The 18,734-nt window shown below is 38.6% G+C and overlaps 1 protein-coding gene across 2 annotated transcripts in view; it reads left to right on the forward strand.

Annotated features, from left to right (window-relative positions):
- The first annotated feature begins 17,589 nt into the window (after positions 1 to 17,589).
- Positions 17,590 to 18,734, forward strand: part of LOC115232437 (proline-rich transmembrane protein 1-like) — a 32,319-nt gene continuing 31,174 nt past the window's right edge. The window contains exon 1 of one of the 2 annotated variants that reach the window (XM_029802309.2): positions 17,590 to 17,836. In XM_029802309.2, the coding sequence (XP_029658169.1) occupies positions 17,827 to 17,836 (10 nt within the window). In that variant the 5' untranslated portion in view covers positions 17,590 to 17,826. The remainder of the gene's footprint in view (positions 17,837 to 18,734) is intronic. The other variant, XM_029802311.2, reaches the window with a different exon arrangement.

Genomic DNA, 18,734 nt, shown 5'->3' on the forward strand with positions numbered 1-18,734 from the left:
AAGTCTGGGCAAGGTTGTTTTATGGAAGACCAGCAGTCGCCCATGCATACCGGCCTCCCCTCTCCACGTCACCGATGTTGTCCAAGGGAACGGCAAGGGCCGATACAGCTTGGCACCTGTGACGTCGCAACTCATTTCTACAGCTGAGTGAACTGGAGCAACGTGAAATAAAGTGTCTTGCTCAAGAACACAACACGCAGCCCGGTCCGGGATTCGAGCTCACAACCTCACAATCGTAAGCTCGACGCTCTAACCACTGAGCCACGCGCCTTCACTTCTAATGCCAGCATTAGAACACAATTATAATATTAGCAATAGTAATAGCAAGAAAAGCAGCATCAAAATTGCGTTTATGAATGTGTTCATGGTCATTTCGTTCTCAGAAATTTATGTTTGAGCATCTGCGTGCGAGTATGTGGTCTAATATGCGTGCATACATGGTCGGATCGATGTTCTGAGTGAATATTGTATGATCGTATGTATGTGTTGTGTGCAAATGAGTGAGTGTTTGCTTATGTGATCGCATTCATGCATGTGCGTGTGTGCATAACTGGTGAGTGTTTGCGTCGTGAAGGTTTTTGAATAGGCAAGCGTCTCGATATCTGTTAGCTTGTGCGTGTGTGTTATTATCATAGGTGAAATGGCTCTCTCAAAATACAAATTTACGTCCCACTCCTTCTCAATTTTTTTCTTTTTTCTTTTTTCTTCTCTCTTGCTTGTCAAGGTCAAAAAATATTTTATATATAAAAAGCCCAAGAAATCTAACTTTAATCCAATTTTTGACAAATCCGATAACGGAAGAGAGCGCTAAAAGTGAAAATAAAGTGTAAATATTAAATATATATATATATATATTTATATTATATTGAGGGTACTACTATTCGTAGATACCAACACGCTAAGAGGGACCAATGCGGTCAAAACTACTAAAAATAAACAAAATTTTACCGAATGCAAAACTTCAAAACACATCATTTTAAAAAAGAATTCAGTTACATATCACATGTGATTTCGCATTTAATGCAGAATATGCATTTCATGTTCATCAGTGCAACAAACTCAAGAAATATAAGAGAAAAACATAACATTACAAGCTCGATAGCCAACCGTAGAATTCGTCGTAGCATGTACGAATGTTTATCTTTACATATCTATGAAAATGGCGGGCTTATTCGCAATGCATTTCGGTAACAAATTGTCTAGTCGGAATAAAAATTCCGGGACCAATTCAGTATTGAACTATTACAAGCTATCGAGCTTGTAATGTTAAGAAATGATTATAGTAGTAGAGAAATCAATTCGATATAAATATAGTCGCTCATCAGCTTAAAAATAAAGTGATTTCTCTACTACTATAATCATTTCTTAAATATAGCCGCGAAACACGTGTCGTTTTTCTACCTATTATATACGTTTTTATTATTATTTTTGCAATTTACCTAATCTTTACATTTTATTGTTATTTTAATTTTAACTTATCTATTATATGTAATTTTCTAGATGATGTAATTTAATTGTTCATTTTGAATTGATAAAAGGTGTTTTTTTTCTAATTTATATATATATATATTATATTGTGTGAAATTTTATTTAGTATTTCTAAATTGAATTTCTTCCTTGTAAGTTTATATTTTATTCCCTCAAATAATAATTAATATATATATATATATATATATATATATATATATATATATATATATATATATATATATATATACATATATACACACATATATATAGTTTAAACAGAGTTAGCGGTTATAATAATCCAGTAAGGGATAAAATATCCGTATATATTATCGGTATCCGTTCCCCGTATTATCCTCTGGCATTGGTTTGCAGGCACACCATGCATGTAGAGTTCGGGTAACCATAGGACAAACGAGAATTTATCAGGAACCAATGTAGATAATCAGAAAATATAGAAAACCTCAGATTAACAAACGCATGAATTCGACCACATTTAAGCTATAAATGTGCTCCCATCGATGTTTGTTTATCGATGTATGTGTATATATATTTATTGGTGTATATGTATGGACTAGTCTTCTAAGCGTGTAGACATGAATCTGTAGGTACGCGTACGTATGTGTATATATGTGAATGTATGTAGATGTATGTATGTATGAATATAACGCGTGCGTGCGTGTATGTGTATGAGTGTACGAATGAGTGAGTGTGCGTGCTAATGAGTGTGCGTGCGTGAGTGAGTGCTTGTGTTCAAGTAGAAAGATAAATGGACTTGCTGTCGTAGCCAAGATGCTTGTGACCCGCGGTCAAAGATAACAAAAGTAATAAATGAAGATAATAATAAAATTAAAATTAGGGAATGGGTTTGTATTTGTATGTATATGTGTGTATGTGTAGGTATGTATAGGTACACATATGTATATATATATATATATATGTATATATATATATATATATATATATATATGTATATATGTGTATATAGGGACTTGTGTGTGCATGTGTGTATGTGGATATGTGTGTGTATGTGTGTATGTGTATGTGTGTGTATGTATATATATTTTTTTGTGTGTATATGTATGTGTGGTCGTGTGTGTATATATACATGTGTGTGTGTATATATATATGCATATATATGTATATATATATATATATATATATATGTATATATGTGTGTGTATATATATGTGTATATGTGTATGTGTGTGTGTATGTATGTGTGTATGTATATATGTGTGTGTGTGTATATATATACATATGTGTATATGTATAAGTGAGAATCTCCTTATTTACCTACAACTCTATTCTTCTATATATTTTTTATTCTTTTATTTATTCTTTTATCTAATTTACCACTGACTCCTTGACCTACCCCCAAAAAGTCCCCCACCACCACCCCTTTAAACCTGCCTAAATGTATAAATGCTAATACAATTCTTGTTAACTAGCTTCCTGATGATTTCTCTTGAATGAAACAGTTCTAGTCCTGTAGAAGCTCCTTCTATATAATAAATTAATTTTACTCTGCTATGTATTGAGTACCTTATTTACTGTGGTTAACCCCGAATCAACCCGGGACCTACATATATATATATATATATATATATATAAGTATATATATATTCTTGAGAGTGTGTATCTGTATGCAGCCACACGCCTCCCCCAACTTACAGACATGCGTGTATGTAAACATAGAATTTTCATTGCGAAATTATATTTACAGATTGTATCCAAAATATGAGGCCTTTTCTTTACAATTCACTCCATTTCATATCTCCTTCAAACTCGTGCCTTATACACAAACATGCACTTCCACGACACTTTCGTTCCGAACTTACTTAACCTGAAAATCATTAGACTTGCTTAGTCAAACTAACTTCAGGTGAAATTTTTGGAAAATCTCGAATCCCGATCACTAGTGTGATACAAAACGGGTTTATTTTTATTATATAAGGTGGCGAGCTGGCAGAAATGTTAGCACGCCGGGCGAAATGCTTAGCAGTATTTTGTCTGCCGCTACGTTCTGAGTTCAAATTCCGCCGAGGTCGACTTTGCCTTTTATCCTTTCGGGGTCGATTAAATTAAGTACCAGTTATGCACTGGGGTTGATATAATCGACATAATCCGTTTGTCTGTCCTTGTTTGTCCCCTCTGTGTTTAGCCCCTTGTGGGTAGTAAAGAAATAGGTTTATTTTTATTATTTTCGTATTTATTTATTACTTTTGTTTTGGTTTCCTTAACTTCTTACGATTACAGATCAGTTAGACCTGTGATTCTCAAGCGTGATCGATTTGAACCCCCAGGGAATACGGCCACATACATGACAAGTGACGCAAGAAAACCATGGTATAAATGGGTATTACTGATATATAATCGGTAGACATACCATCACTAATTTTATAATCATCCTATTTTATATTGTTGTTGTAATTTCGACAGTATAAATGTTGTACATAATGATTTTTAGTTTTTTCCCATTTCTTATCCTCTTAAAACCGGATTTTCATCTTTTGAGTAAACAACCAATGGAAGTTTGCAATCGTCTTAATAGTGAGGCGAATGTTTTATTACCTGTACAGCTAGCAAAATCGTCACACATTTAGGTCAGCTAGCTACAAAGCTTACGCTGAATAATAGTAACAATCTTTTACTTTTGCTTCTATTGTATTTATGTATTTATATATTTCTGCCTGCAACAATAGGATTGGGCCTAGCAAATACATTGTATGATCGTATGTATGTGTTGTGTGCAAATGAGTGAGTGTTTGCTTATGTGATCGCATTCATGCATGTGTGTGTGTGCATAACTGCGAGTGTTTATCGGATCTAGTCTTTCATATTCGCAAAATGAGCTCCGCTTAATTTTGCTCAGATTGCTTTCAATTTTGGTGTATCGCTGCGACTCTGAAATTTTGATTACGATCAACCAATTACTTTATCTCGCATATTATAGAATCTGTAGTGACGTCATATTCCAGTGTGCGCATACGCAACGTCATTCTTCAGTGTGCGTGTGTGAAACATCCTTCTTCAGTGTGCGTGTGCGGGATTGGAACCTTCTGGAACCTTCTGGAAAGGCATAAGGAAGTTCCCTCATGCACATGCGCTAGAGACTGAGGAAGAAATTCTATCGCTTTCCTTAATAGCGTCGTTGACTTGAGACACGGCGATTGAAGAGAAAGGACGTATTTTTAAATGTGTGATCAGCCTATTCTCCTGTCCGAGACGCTTAGGATTTAACCTGTTCTTCTGCTGCTGAATTGTTGTAAGAAACTTACAAACGTTAGAATTCAGCCTTGCTGTGTTGAACTAGGTGGATACCAGTATACCATCGTGCTTCATTGTTGAATAAGAGAATAAAGAATCGTATATATTTTTAAAGTTGCGTTTTGTTACCGACTGGTAGTTTCTAGAAACAAAAAGAAAGGAAATTGTGTTGCACCCAAGTTGCACCCCAAAAGTGTAAAGAAGCAACTAGTTCCCTTTACAAATCTGATGTTATTTGGAATTAAAGTTGAGAAATTTGGGCAATTTTAGTCAATCAACAGACAGCATGGCATTAGCAGCTGCTTACCATACCCGCACGCTGCGTTGTGGTTCACTGTATTCTGTGCCACTGATGTCTATGTTGGTTTCATCCGCGTGTTTTAATTTTTTTGTGTGTGTTAGTATATCACATATTTTTCTGTGCTTCTGTGTGTTAGTATTTTTACATATTTTTCATTTCATATATTTTGGTGACTCATTTACTCAGCTAGATTTATGATTTCACTAGGTTAATTCTATTCATAAAAAATTTACTTGGGAGTATTTCTTAAACCGTTAGCTTCTCATTTCCACAGCTTAACTGAAATTTAGCCCACGTCTGCAAAAACATATACGATACAGGTATTCTTTTCCTTGGGATAAATTCTTTGTTTACCGTTGTTTTTCTCGTCGTAGTTTACAAATCCAAGCATGAAAACGTTCCTCAACTTTGGAGTTTAGGAGATAGACGCCCCTTTTTCACACACACACGCACGCACATGCTAGTCGACCTTGGCGAGGTGATGTGGACTCCTTCTCCTCTCTGGTGAATTGCACAATCACTCTATTAACCATGGTAAGAGGGATACCAAAGTGTTCTGTGGTTTTATGCTGACTAAGTCCACCTTCAGATTAACGGCCCTTTGAAATTCAGAGAGTTCCGAAGCTTCTTTTGTATGTGGCTTGATTAAATAGTCACATACAGAACCCGAAACATAAAAAAATGCCAATTAATAAAAACTATAAACCTTTTAAGTTGAATTAACGTAAAAAAGATTTTTTTAAGAGATGTATATTTGCTTCTGTCATGTCTGTGTATATGTATATATGTGTATAAAAATATATACTCATACATAAATATATATATATATATATATATATATATATATATATATATATATATATATCTATATATATATATATATTATATATATATTATATATATATTTGTAAAAAATGAAGTTAGAAAATGCTGCTGTATTATACAATTTTTAATTTTTATATATATACATTATAACATGTTTCAGTTCCTGAAATGAACTTTATCAAAAAAAGTTATATATAAAAAAAGACAGCTCATGCCGTCAAACACAAGAAATTCATTTATAATACACAACGGAGTCAGACATCTTAGAGTTCATGTATAGTTGATATATAGTTCATGTATAGTTGATATATAGTTTGAAGTATATGTTCAAAGTGTTCGATGCAGTGGCCCACGGTGGCGATACGTATTCAATACAAAAAACAGATCAAAGTGGTGGAAAGCGGTCAATACAGAAGATTGATGTTTCCGAAAGAGCGAGGAATTCATTTTTACCTTAAGCAAATGTGGTGACCCATGGTGGATGTTCGCTGGGTGGTTCTAATGAGTTTTTGTGAAGTGCTCGGTTTTATAATGCCTGTTAGGTGGTCAATTCAGCGTAGCGTGACGTCATCAACGTTTTGACCAATCGGTTCGTTAGGTGGCTTTAGTCAAGTAGAACGGGACGTCATCATTATTTTGACCAATCGCTGCATTATAACTGCCTCTTGTTTGTTTTCCTGTTTTGACCAGTCGCTTCGTTAGTCAAGTAGAACGGGACGTCATCATTATTTTGACCAATCGCTGCATTATAACTGCCTCTTGTTTGTTTCCTGTCCTGACCAGTCGCTTCGTTAGTCAAGCAGAACGGGACGTCATGCAGATTCTGCCCAATCACAACTTATAGCTACATTAGATCTGCCCCCTGTCTGTACTTGTTAGGTGACTATTCAAGCAGAAAAGGACGTCATCAATATTCTGACTAATGACTGTCCCCTGTTTGTATCCTGTCCATTCTAGCTGAGCTAGACGTCATCAACTTGTTGACCAATCAGAATCGGGTCTGACCCTTAGCTGTATCGTATGTATCAGGGTCAGATTTGCACGAAAGAATATATATATATCGTGAAGGATATTTGCCACTTAAATGTGGCTAACCCTTAAGGATGGATGCTACTCCAGCTGGCTATTGACACACTTTCTGTGCCGTATTGTATTTGCAAAGGGAAGCCATCCTTCCCATCTTCAATCTGGGATGATACACACGGACTCGAGTTTCTAGGTATTGACCCGTCATCAGCGTGTGTCCTCCTGGGGCTACAAGCTACAGTAGCATCCACCCTTAAGGGTTTGCTACAATTAGTTGGCAAATATACTTCACGATGTCGTGCAGCTACCTGTTAATACCTAGCTCAGATATTTATTATATATTCTTTCTTTTATTCTTTTATTTGTTTCAGTCATTTGACTGCGGCCATGCTGGAGCACCGCCTTTAGTCGAGCAAATCGACCCCAAGACTTATTCTTTGTAAGCCTAGTACTTATTCTATCGGTCTCTCTTGCTAAACCACTAAGTTACGGGGATGTAAACACACCAGCATTGGTTATCAGGCAATGCTGGGGAAACAAGCACAGACACACAAACATATACATACACATATATATACAACGGGCTTCTTTCAGTTTCCGCCTACCAAAATTCACTCACAAGGCTTTGGTCAGCCCGAGACTATAGTAGAAGATACCTGCCCAGGGTGCCATGCAGTTATATTCTGAGTTCAAACTCCGCCGAGGCTGACCTCGCCCCTCATCCTTCCGGGGTTGATAAATCAAGTACCAGTTACGCATATATATATATATATTGCAACATGTAAAATGCACGGTACATGTAGATATGTTTCTTAGCAAGCTGAAACTCACTATGAGTGTCGCTGTTAGACGGAAAGACTACGGATGCCCATCGTAATTATATATCTATAAATATATAATTGCTAAAGAGGATAACAAACGTTAAGGCAAGACAAACATCTCAAGTCATATACGTTATTATTATTGGAATGACTTGAGACGTTTTGCTTGCCTTAACGTTTGTTGTCCTCTTTAACAATTTTATATCTACCTTATCAGAAATCTACAATTGTTCCATAACTCCCCTCTCGGCTTTGATCTTAGAGCCCTGGTAATCTGTTACAGCACTTATCCAGCGTAACTATTCTTTTAGATCACTTATGAACTAAGCTCCCATATTATGTATGCACACACATATATAAATGTTTATTTATCTATGTATGTATATATATACATGTATATATATATGTATATATATATATATATATATATTATATATATATATATATATATATATATACATGTGTATATATAAATATATATATATATATATATATATATATATATATATATATATATATGCATGTGTATATATAAATATATATATATATAATATATATATATATATATATATATATATATATATATATATATATGCATGTGTATATAAAAATATACTCATACATATGCTAAATATATACTTTCATACATTGATAGGTTTCGGCAAGTTTTGTCCCATGCCATGTCTAACTCAATAGCACCACCTGGCAAAATCATTCAAATCAGAAATCGGACAACATGGCCCACTCTAGGAGAGAGATATTGTTTACGGAAACATATCCGAGTTTAGGAGTTTTATCCGGGATTTTTTGAAGGAATTTGTCCAAAGACTTCTTGAACTTTATGGGGCTTAATGTGTTTTGGTTTAATGTTAAAGATAGCGGGTCATTTGAAGTGAAATAATTATGCCGTATTGTTATGTGATACGAGTATGATTTATGTTGTGGGCAGATAGTACGGAGCCCAAGACTTGGGTGTATCTTAAAGGCGATGCTAATACCATTTGGGCAATGTTGATGGAATATTTTCCACATCATGCAGATGATGTAGCGCTCACGGTGGTGTTGGAGAGAATATGGTACTAGAACATCGAGCAGCGAGCTGGCAGAAACGTTAGCATGCCGGGCGAAATGCTTAGCGGTATTTCGTCTGCGTTACGTTGTGAGTTCAAATTCCGCCGAGGTTGACTTTGCCTTTCATCCTTTCGGAGTCGATAAATTAAGTATCAGTTACGCACTGGGGTCGATGTAATCGACTTAATACCTATGTCTGTCCTTGTTTGTCCCCTCTGTGTTTAGCCCCTTGTGGGTAATAAAGAAATAGGTACTAGAACATCGAGAAATTATTCGCAAAGAACAGTGAGAGGTAAGTTTTAGTTTGATTTTTTGCAACCCTAATGATTCCGCTCGCGCATTCACAGCAAACAACGCACAGGATCAGACTTCAGACCGCGTAGGTGTATTTTTTACACACGGTCAATATACTCACTATGAGTAGAGCAACGGACTCCTGTAATTTGAAAATTAGTGTCAACCAAACGGAAAACATCGTCTACGAAGAGGTTAGGAAATCGTATTGATACTTTCGAAAGGAATAAGATTCAAAATTCAAATAAAGAAATAAGTGAACTTTGAATGTATAAGAGTATAAACAAACGTAAAATAGTGTAAACAACTAAAATAAAAGTATATCTAAATAAAATTTTTCCTGATACTTTTTATGTAGTGGTCGTTGGAATCTGTGGCTTTTGGTAGGCTTGGTCCAGCTAAACTTTCATGATACAGTGACTGGGAGTCTATTTCAGTTCTGGGGTGAATCGTCATCACATGTCACTTAGTCGCAAACACATGTCATATAACTGCAAGAGAATGCTTTACCACCAACAATATTGTGATTTCTCTAAGACATCGCCCAGTAATCTATCAAAGCTGTTTAAACATTTCTCATACTGCTGTTATGACTCGCATTCTGAAATAAACTGAATATTGTCATACATGACTACATACATACAAACAAAAATACCCTGTTGTTTATTTTGAAATTCCAGTGAAGGAGCCTTGATTCCAGGTTAGAAACCGGTTCTTTCTCTATTGGGGAGGAATCTTGAAATAAACGGCATGATGGCATGCAGACATAGTTACATAAACACATATATATATATACTAGCAGTATCGCCCGGCGTTGCTCAGGTTTGTAAGGGAAATAACTATAAAGCATTTTTAGAGAGTTATAGCCAAAAAATGGAAAAAAATGATGGTAAATTTCTTTTGAGAGTAAAAAAGGTGGAGTTGCGTCCCCTAGACGGTTTGTGTTTCTGATTCTCGACCCCATGTCGAATTTATCGATTTTTTTCAGAACTGGGGGAACTTTTCAAAATTTTCGCTGCGTTAGTTTTGAATTATGACATTGGACTATGTGTGTGTCAAGTTTCATCAGAATCGGTTGAAAGCCGTGGTCAGGGTGAGGGTACAAGCAAACAGACACACAGAAACACGCACAGACAAACTGCCGTTTATATAGAGAGAGATGAACATGCATAAATTTACACTTATTTAAATAATAATTTGAGCACTTGGTTTTGTAAGAAAACGCCTAACTATTTGTCTGAATAAGCTTGGATTTTCACAATAAGAAATCAACCAACTGATTCTCTCATTACAAATACACTCTGTAAGCGAAACAATAAAGCCATGTAAGACTTTTCCCGGATTTGAAATGCGACATTATTTTCGTAATCTACATTCCAAAGATGGGGTTTTGTATCTTTGTTAGAAACCAGCTTCTTCAGAGGAAGAATTTGAATGATTAAAAACAGGAGGTTCATTCATACATACATACATACATACATACATACATACATACATACATACATACATACATACATACATACATACATACATTTGTTTTATGGCTGCCCCCTCGTTATCGAGTATGGCCATTGCACGAAGCTTAACTGTTACTGGTGTTGTGATCGAATGTGACATTTTAGCCCAGCTCAAGATCTACAATGTCTTGTACAAAATTGGCAACTAATACCTTTACTGGTAATAGCCGGCTGTAGTTGTAACTGGGCTTCATGTACCTTTGCATGTCGTTTAAGTCCTCCTACCGAATTACACTCTCTTCCACATACCTGACAGATATGATTAGTATGGTGTGTAACACCACCACCAGTGGCCAGGTTGTCACTCATCTGTCTCGTTTTATGACTACGAAGATGACTCATGAGTCCAGCTTTACTGAGGCAGGGTCTTGCACAGACATTGCATGTCAGAATCAAAGGTAGACCCTTCCCTTCTGGAGGTGTAACAGCGATGCCCTTCCTGACATCCCTCCTTACTTTCTCATGTGCAACTCGAGATTTCTCAAAAGTGGCTGTCCCCTCATGCACAATCCTTCTCCACCTGCTACAATCAATAGCTATGCCTTCCCATGTGTCAGGAGAGATGCAAGCATCTCTTAAGGAAGCCTTCAGCAAGTCCTTATACCTCTTTTTTGGTTTATGTGGAGGTCGTTCTCCCTTAGCTAACTCTCCATAAATGTGTGCTCCCTTCTCTTCTCTATGCCTGCGAGACGTGGGTCACATATCGATACCACCTTAAACAACTGGAACGTTTCCATCAGATATGCCTCAGACGGAACTCTGGCATTAAGTGGAAGGACCGCATCAGTGATCTTGAAATATTGGAAGGCTCTCGGTGTGAAAGTATAGAAGCTCTTGTGTTCAAGCAAAGGCTCAGATGGAGTGGTCATCTGGTCAGAATGAAGGATTCAAGGATGCCAAAACAACATACATACATACGTACGTACGTACATACATACATACATACATACATACATACATACATATATACATACATACATACATACATACATACATACATACATACATACATACATACATACATACAAAGATACATGATGGTAGCCGTCCACTCGTGATCGAGGAAGACCATTGCTAACTTTTAGAAACATTCTGCGCTCTGGGACTAACTTATACTGGGACTAACTTGATGTAGAATACGGGCTTTTTCAGAGGTGTCGACCCCTCTTTAAGCTGTTTCATCCATCTGTGGCGATTACAGGCATTGCTCTCACAGTCGGCCGCCTGCATATCACAGGCCTTTAATGAGGACTTGACAGTCCTTAAATCTCACGCGTGGTTTCTGCCGGCGTCTCTTTCCATTAACAAGTTACCCATATAGCATTTGTTTAGGGATCCTGCTATCCTTCATTCTATCGCCTTAATACTCAAGATATCAGCTTTCTTCAGGACCTGCATGTCTGGAGATTTTAAGTTCCAGCCAACATTCAGAATGTGTCTCAGACATCTATGATGAAAACGTTCAAGGACCTTTACACGACGCTTTTAAAGGGTCCATGTCTCACATGAGTAAAGGAGCAATGTCGGTATACATGCACGGTACACAGCAATTTTTGTTTGCCTTGATGCCATGCTGGGGCCAGACACGAGACTCAAGCGACCGGAAGGAATCAGTTGCTCTCTGCAGCTCTGAAAGATATTTTATCATCCAAGCAGCAAGATCGATTGAGTGTGAAGCTCAGGTAGACAAATTTGTTTACCACTTTCAATATTGTTCCTTCAACCAAGGTAGCTGGTTCCACATATGGATTCCATGGTGCATGCTAGAACGTTACAACAGTCTTGTCCAAATGCCTTTCAAAAAGCAGAAATACGATTCATAAGTATTTGCATGTCATCCACTCTATGAGGGATTAAGTCAAAGTTATCTGCATAAAGGGGATTACGAATAAGAGAGTGGAAAACCTTTGAATTGACAGCAAATCGGTGCAGATTAAAGAGGCAGCCAGAAGATCGATACCTGACATATGTTAGTAAGTTAGTTAGTTAGTTAATTTTGGCTCAAAAAGCGAAAAAGCAAGGCCATGTAGGGGGAGACGGAGTTATGTACAGGGTGGTGTTCATGTAAAGAGTTCAGGCCACTTGTGGTCAAGGGAGACTTTGAACCGAGCGGTCGTCGGCATCTTCACCATCTCGTCCGGCAACTTATTCCACGGATCCGCAACCCGGACGGAGAAAGCCCCTCTCCTTCGATTGAGAGGAAATCGTCGCATATAGAGCTTTTCGGAATGACCCCGCAGCCTATGCTCTGGAGCAGGAGTGAAGAACAGCTCCTTCGAGAGGTTACACTTTCCGCTTATAATGTTGTGAGCAAGATTGAGATCACCACGGCGTCGTCATTTTTCTAGAGAATAAAGGTCGAGCGTCCTCAGCCTTTCTTCATACGACAAATTCTTGAGACCAAGAACTATGCGGGTATCCAGCTTCTGGACTCTTTGGAGATGCTGTATGTCTTTGAGGAGATAAGGAGAAGAGGCTTGAATCCCGTACTCCAATATGAGTCTCACCAGCGTGACATAGAGCGGTAGGAATATGGCTGCTGTGAGCATTCCGAATGACCGTCGAATCAAGAACAGAACTCCGCGTGCTTTGTTGGCAGCATGGACGCACTGGGTCGAAGACGAAAAGGAGGAATCCACCAAGATACCCAGGTCCTTTACCTGATCGGTCCTCTCCAGCCGCAGACGACCCGGCTCGAAATCAAGTTGAGTTGCTGGAGGTGAGCCAACAGGCAGATGACAGCACTTTGACACGTTCAGACACAGGTCCCATTCGTTAGACCATCTCCAAATTTGGTGGAGGCATCGACGAAGATCCTCTATATCACCGCGAGGAGCGACCAGTTTGACATCGTCGGCAAATAGAAGGGTGTGTTGCGTGAGGTCGTCGGGCAAGTCAATTATGAAGACTAAGAACAATAAGGGCCCAAGCACTGAACCTTGAGGCACGCCACTGCTCGCACTGGAGACGTCGGACCGCGAACCATTAACTTGGACTTGGAAGGAGCGATCTGAGAGGAAGGCACCAACCCATCGTACAATATCCGGATGGAAACTATATGCTTGAAGCTTGACAAGTAATAGGCGGTGGTTTACCGAGTCAAAAGCTTTGGCAAAGTCCAATAAAACGATGTCAACAGCATCACTATCATCGAGGATGCGCGTCACCAATTCTTCCATTACCAGTAAGTTGGTCAAGCATGATCTCTTCGGCACGAAGCCGTGTTGGGAATCAGAGATAGGGGCTGTGTTTTGGAGGTGGAGCATCATACTTTTCTTAAGGATGGTTTCGAACATCTTGCTGATTATTGATGTAAGGGAAACCGGTCGGTAGTTAAGCGGGTTTTCGCAGCTCCCTTTCTTGAATATTGAACAGATTATCGCTGTTCTCCAGTCCGCAAGTATAACACTCGTCGCCAATGACATATTGAATAAACGTGTTAAGGGCTCGCAGATGACCGGAGCCAACGCTTTGATAACCCGTGGGTGTATACCATCAGGGCCGTGACCCTTGTTGACATCGAGGCCTTGAATAACGCGTTCGACTTCGTCCCGCGTGATGACCAATCGAAGCATTGGAGGTACCGATCTATCAAATGGAGGTGGTTCACGACCATCATCTTGTTTGAAAATAGTTGAAAAAGCCTCGGCAAATAATTGACTCTGTTGATAAGGGTCCTCAATCGATACGCCTGTTGAATCTACCAACGTTGTAATTTGGTTGTTCAAGCGGGAATTCCGTTGGACATGGGCAAAGAAGGTTTTTGGATTGCTACTGGTGTTTGCCGCGATTCTGTATTCATATCTGAAGCGTTCTTCATTTTTAATTTTCACGGCTCGGTCTCATTGAGTTTTGAACACCTCAAAAGCTGCAGTCGAATCCAGATTTTTGAATTCAGCCCAAGCAATATCTCTGGGTCGAAGTTCTCGTTTAACCTTCTTCGTCACCCAGGGCTTGTGTTTCTTCTTCTTGGGAAGTCCAATGGGAACTGCTTGGTCAGTCAACCAGATTACATATGCTTTGAGGGACGACCATAGTTCGTCAACTGAGGACAACGTCATCAGGGATCGCCAGTCCAGAAGCGCGGAAGCCTCGGTTAGAATTTCAAGATTAATTGCAGAGAAGACTCTACGTGGCAGCGAAGTAGTTGTGGGCGTAGAAAAAGTTGTGTGCATGACGAACTTCAGGACCGCATGATCACTCTTGGCAAGAGGGGCGCACACAGATACGTCTGACACTGATCTTGGATAGGGGGAAAATACCAGATCCAGCATAGATGGCTGCTGCCCAGACCGATGCCTTGTCGGATATTCGACATGTTGCAATAGAAAACAATCTTCAGCCACGTCTAGAAGGGCCTGGCCGAACCGGGAAGATGATGTACAAATTGATGCGGGCCAATCGATCGTGGAAGCGTTGAAGTCTCCTAATATCAAACAGTCATGAGAAGCTGAAACGAATCTTATCGCTTCGAGTAAATGAGCATCGTCTTGGGGGTCGGCAAGAGGCGACCTGTAGATAGCTAACACGGGCAGGCAAAACCCGGATAGGCTCAGCTTGCAATAGACGGCATCGAATTTTGTTGTAGGTTGAGCATTAGTGGGTAGAATACCGCTAGACGGTTTGAGATCAGATTTAACATATACAGCAACACCTCCACCTCGCCTTTTTTCTCTGTCACATCTGAAGAGGGCGTAGCCCTGTAGGTGGATTTCCGAGTCCTTTACTGTTGGAGTTAGCCAAGTCTCGGTGATCGCTATCACATCAGGGGAATCACGCATGGCCAGTGTAAATAGTTCGCTGAACTTTGCAAATAAGGAGCACGAGTTGGTATAGACGATGCAGAGCTGTGAAGTTTGAGGGGCGGGAATTGGGGAACAAGCAGAATAAGGGGTATCAGAGATAACATCGTTGACGGGGGTATCTACTTTACTTCGATTCGCCCTCGATTCACTTTCCCTGTCAGCACTACAGCATGCGACCAGAGGTAGGACATGATTATTTGTCCATCTTGGATGCCTAAACCCTTCTCTCCCATCTGTTTTCTCATCTTCTATAATCCAAGAGAGATAACCTTAGCAAAAGCATTAGTAATAAGAGCAGCAGATTATAAAGAAAAGAGAGTTGGAGCGAAGATGTCACTCTGTTTGACAGCATTCTCTAAAGGAATGGGGCCCACCATGCCACCACCAACATTGACCCAAGCCTCCAACCCACCATCAAAAGATTTAATTCTAGATACAAAGTGATCCGGACATCCAAGTTTGCCAAGTATTTCCCATTACAAGGCCCTATTCACAGTATTAAAGTCCTTCGTTAAATCAATGAATACCTGGACCAGATCCATATTCTGCTCAGAGCACTTCTCCTGCATCTGTCTTGTTATGGAAATCGTATCCATTATCCTTCTGCCAGATCGGAAGCCACATTGACATTCAGATAGGACTTCATTTACGAGACACCCATTTAGGCAGGCAAGAAGAATATTTGCCAGAACCTTACCAGCAGCTGTTAGTAGGATAATACCTCTGTAGTTACTACACATTATTCCAGCTCCTTTCCTTATATAGAGAGGAAGAATAACTGCATCCTTCCAGTCTTTAGGCATTGCACCATCCCTCAAGACTACACTAATAATTTCACGAAGAGATTGTATGATGTAATCATCACCAAATCGCAAGACCTCAGCACAGATTCCATCCTTTCAAGGTGCCCTACCAAGATTCAATTTATTGCTGCCATTACCTCATCTATTGAGGGCGTGGAATTTAAGGAGCCAAGGCGGCGAGCTGGGAGAAACGTTAGCACGCCGGGCGAAATGCTTAGCGGTATTTCGTCTGCCACTACGTTCTGAGTTCAAATTCCGCCGACGTCGACTTTGTCTTTCATCCTTTCGGGGTCGATTAAATAAGTACCAGTTACGCACTGGGGTCGATGTAATCGACTTAATCCGTTTGTGTGTTCTTGTTTGTCCTCTCTGTGTTTAGCTCCTTGTGGGCAGTAAAGAAATAGGAATTTAAGGAGCCAATGATAGGTCTTTGTTACATAGTATCAATCAATGTTTCATCTACAACTGACTCATGGTTGAGGAATTCAGAGAAGTGTTCAATCCAGCGACCTGTGATCTCTGTTGATTTAATAAATAGAGAGGAAGACTTTTTGGGAAGGATCGGATACAGTACTCGTCGACCCATAAACTTGCTTCATAAGATGGTAAAGCTCCTTGCTGTCATATGCATCAGCAGCAGCCTGAACATCACGAGCAAGATCCTCCTACCAAGTGTTCCGCATCTTTCCGAGTGATCGATGCAGTAGTGATTTAACACTGCTATTGTGGGCAAGTGCTAGATTTTGCTGCACAGCTGAAAGTCCTTTGTGGAGCAATATATTGTGGGCATGATGCTTTACAACCAATAGTCTCTACACTTCAGCATCATTTTCATCAAACCAGTCTCTGTGTCTGACAGTAGCATATCCCAGTGTTTCAGCAGCATATTGAAGAACCTGGGCTCGAAAATCTTCCCATACTGTAGTATTATTTTCAATGCTACACATGCGAGTCTCAAGCACTTTCCTTAACACAGTATCATATATCTTGTGGACATTCAAACACCGAGGATTGCCAACGGGACCCCCTTCTCTCTTTCACTCTAATTATGTCATAGATGTGACGCTTGCAGATAATCTTAGATCTTCGATGTATCCACATTGATGTGTGATTATCCTTGTGCATAATATAAGTGCTTGTGATCTAATGTCCATGTTCATCGCAAAACTTCAGCAGCATGTGACCATCGGAATCTATAATCAAGTCATGTTAAATATAATTAGCTTTTTCCTTCCCTACCTGATAATTCCATCATAAAACGGAGAAATTAGTTCAAGATTTCTTACGAGCCTAAAACGAATGTAATTTCCAAAAGTAGTTATTTGCACTCAGTTTTCTTAACCGGACTATTGACATGCATAACAAAAGCAAAAGGAGCGTCACTTTTGAATATATAGCTGTTGTTTACGTGTAGGCTATTCTTGAACTGCTATATGCTGCATGGTAAGTATTTCATAAAGAACAATCTCACGCTCTATTAAGTAACTTTTTCACTTTAGTGACGTATCCTGTCAAGTTGCTTATAAAGTTACAGCTAACATCACCCTCAGTTCACACAAAAAAGAATAACACTACTATTGCGACTGTTTTATCGCTAGCTGCACAAAACAGCAGAGGTTCACAAACATGGCAGCCTGTAAGTATATATATTAATGAATTTTTATAACTATATATTCATGAATTTTCGAAAATATATGTTAATAAATTTTCTAAGTTCTCACTATATAACCGCTTCTATCAATTTTTTTAAAGCACACACCATTTATTGGCTTCATAAGATGTTTAATAAAATTCTAATTTTGCGTTGTCAGTTTACGGATGTTAATTAAAGACTAGTATAAAAATCCTTATAATATACGCTGGACGAATTGAATCCAACTTCGAGAAATATTCCTGGGTTTTACTAAAAACAGTTTTGAAAATCTACGTGCATATATGTGTGTGTGTATGTATGTGTTCAAATATTTCTCCTACTATGTATGTGCGTGTGCGCAGGAGTGTGGGTTGATAGACGAACAAAAGGAACACTTCATACGTAAAAAAACAAAACTTTATAGCTGTTAACTTACATTTAAACTACTTTATATACATACATGCACAGGCACACATATAAAGACACACACATACACACGCGCATACCACATATATATAGATCGTTAGCCACTACATATTCTTTATTTTCTCTCCTTGTTTCTTTCTGTGTTCCTTTCTGTGGAAGAGCGTAGGCTCGAAACGTTAAAAACTGTTTCACTTCACGAGCGTTAAACTAATACATCTGTTTGTTGTCTACACCATTTGTCTTCGTCTTTTGTTTTCTGTGAATTCACCCCTATATATATATATAATTATATATATATATATATATAATATATATATATATATATATAATACTTCCTACTTATATTAATTAAATTAAAATTCTTTTATATGGTGGGATGAAGGGACCTACTATCTCTAAATGAAAATATATATTTCCTCATTGAGAATAATTTGAACCCCTGTTATGCCGAAATTTTTAATCTCTAACAAATAAA

This window comes from Octopus sinensis, linkage group LG2 (genome assembly GCF_006345805.1).
Source record: "Octopus sinensis linkage group LG2, ASM634580v1, whole genome shotgun sequence".
NCBI classification, from domain to species: domain Eukaryota; kingdom Metazoa; phylum Mollusca; class Cephalopoda; order Octopoda; family Octopodidae; genus Octopus; species Octopus sinensis.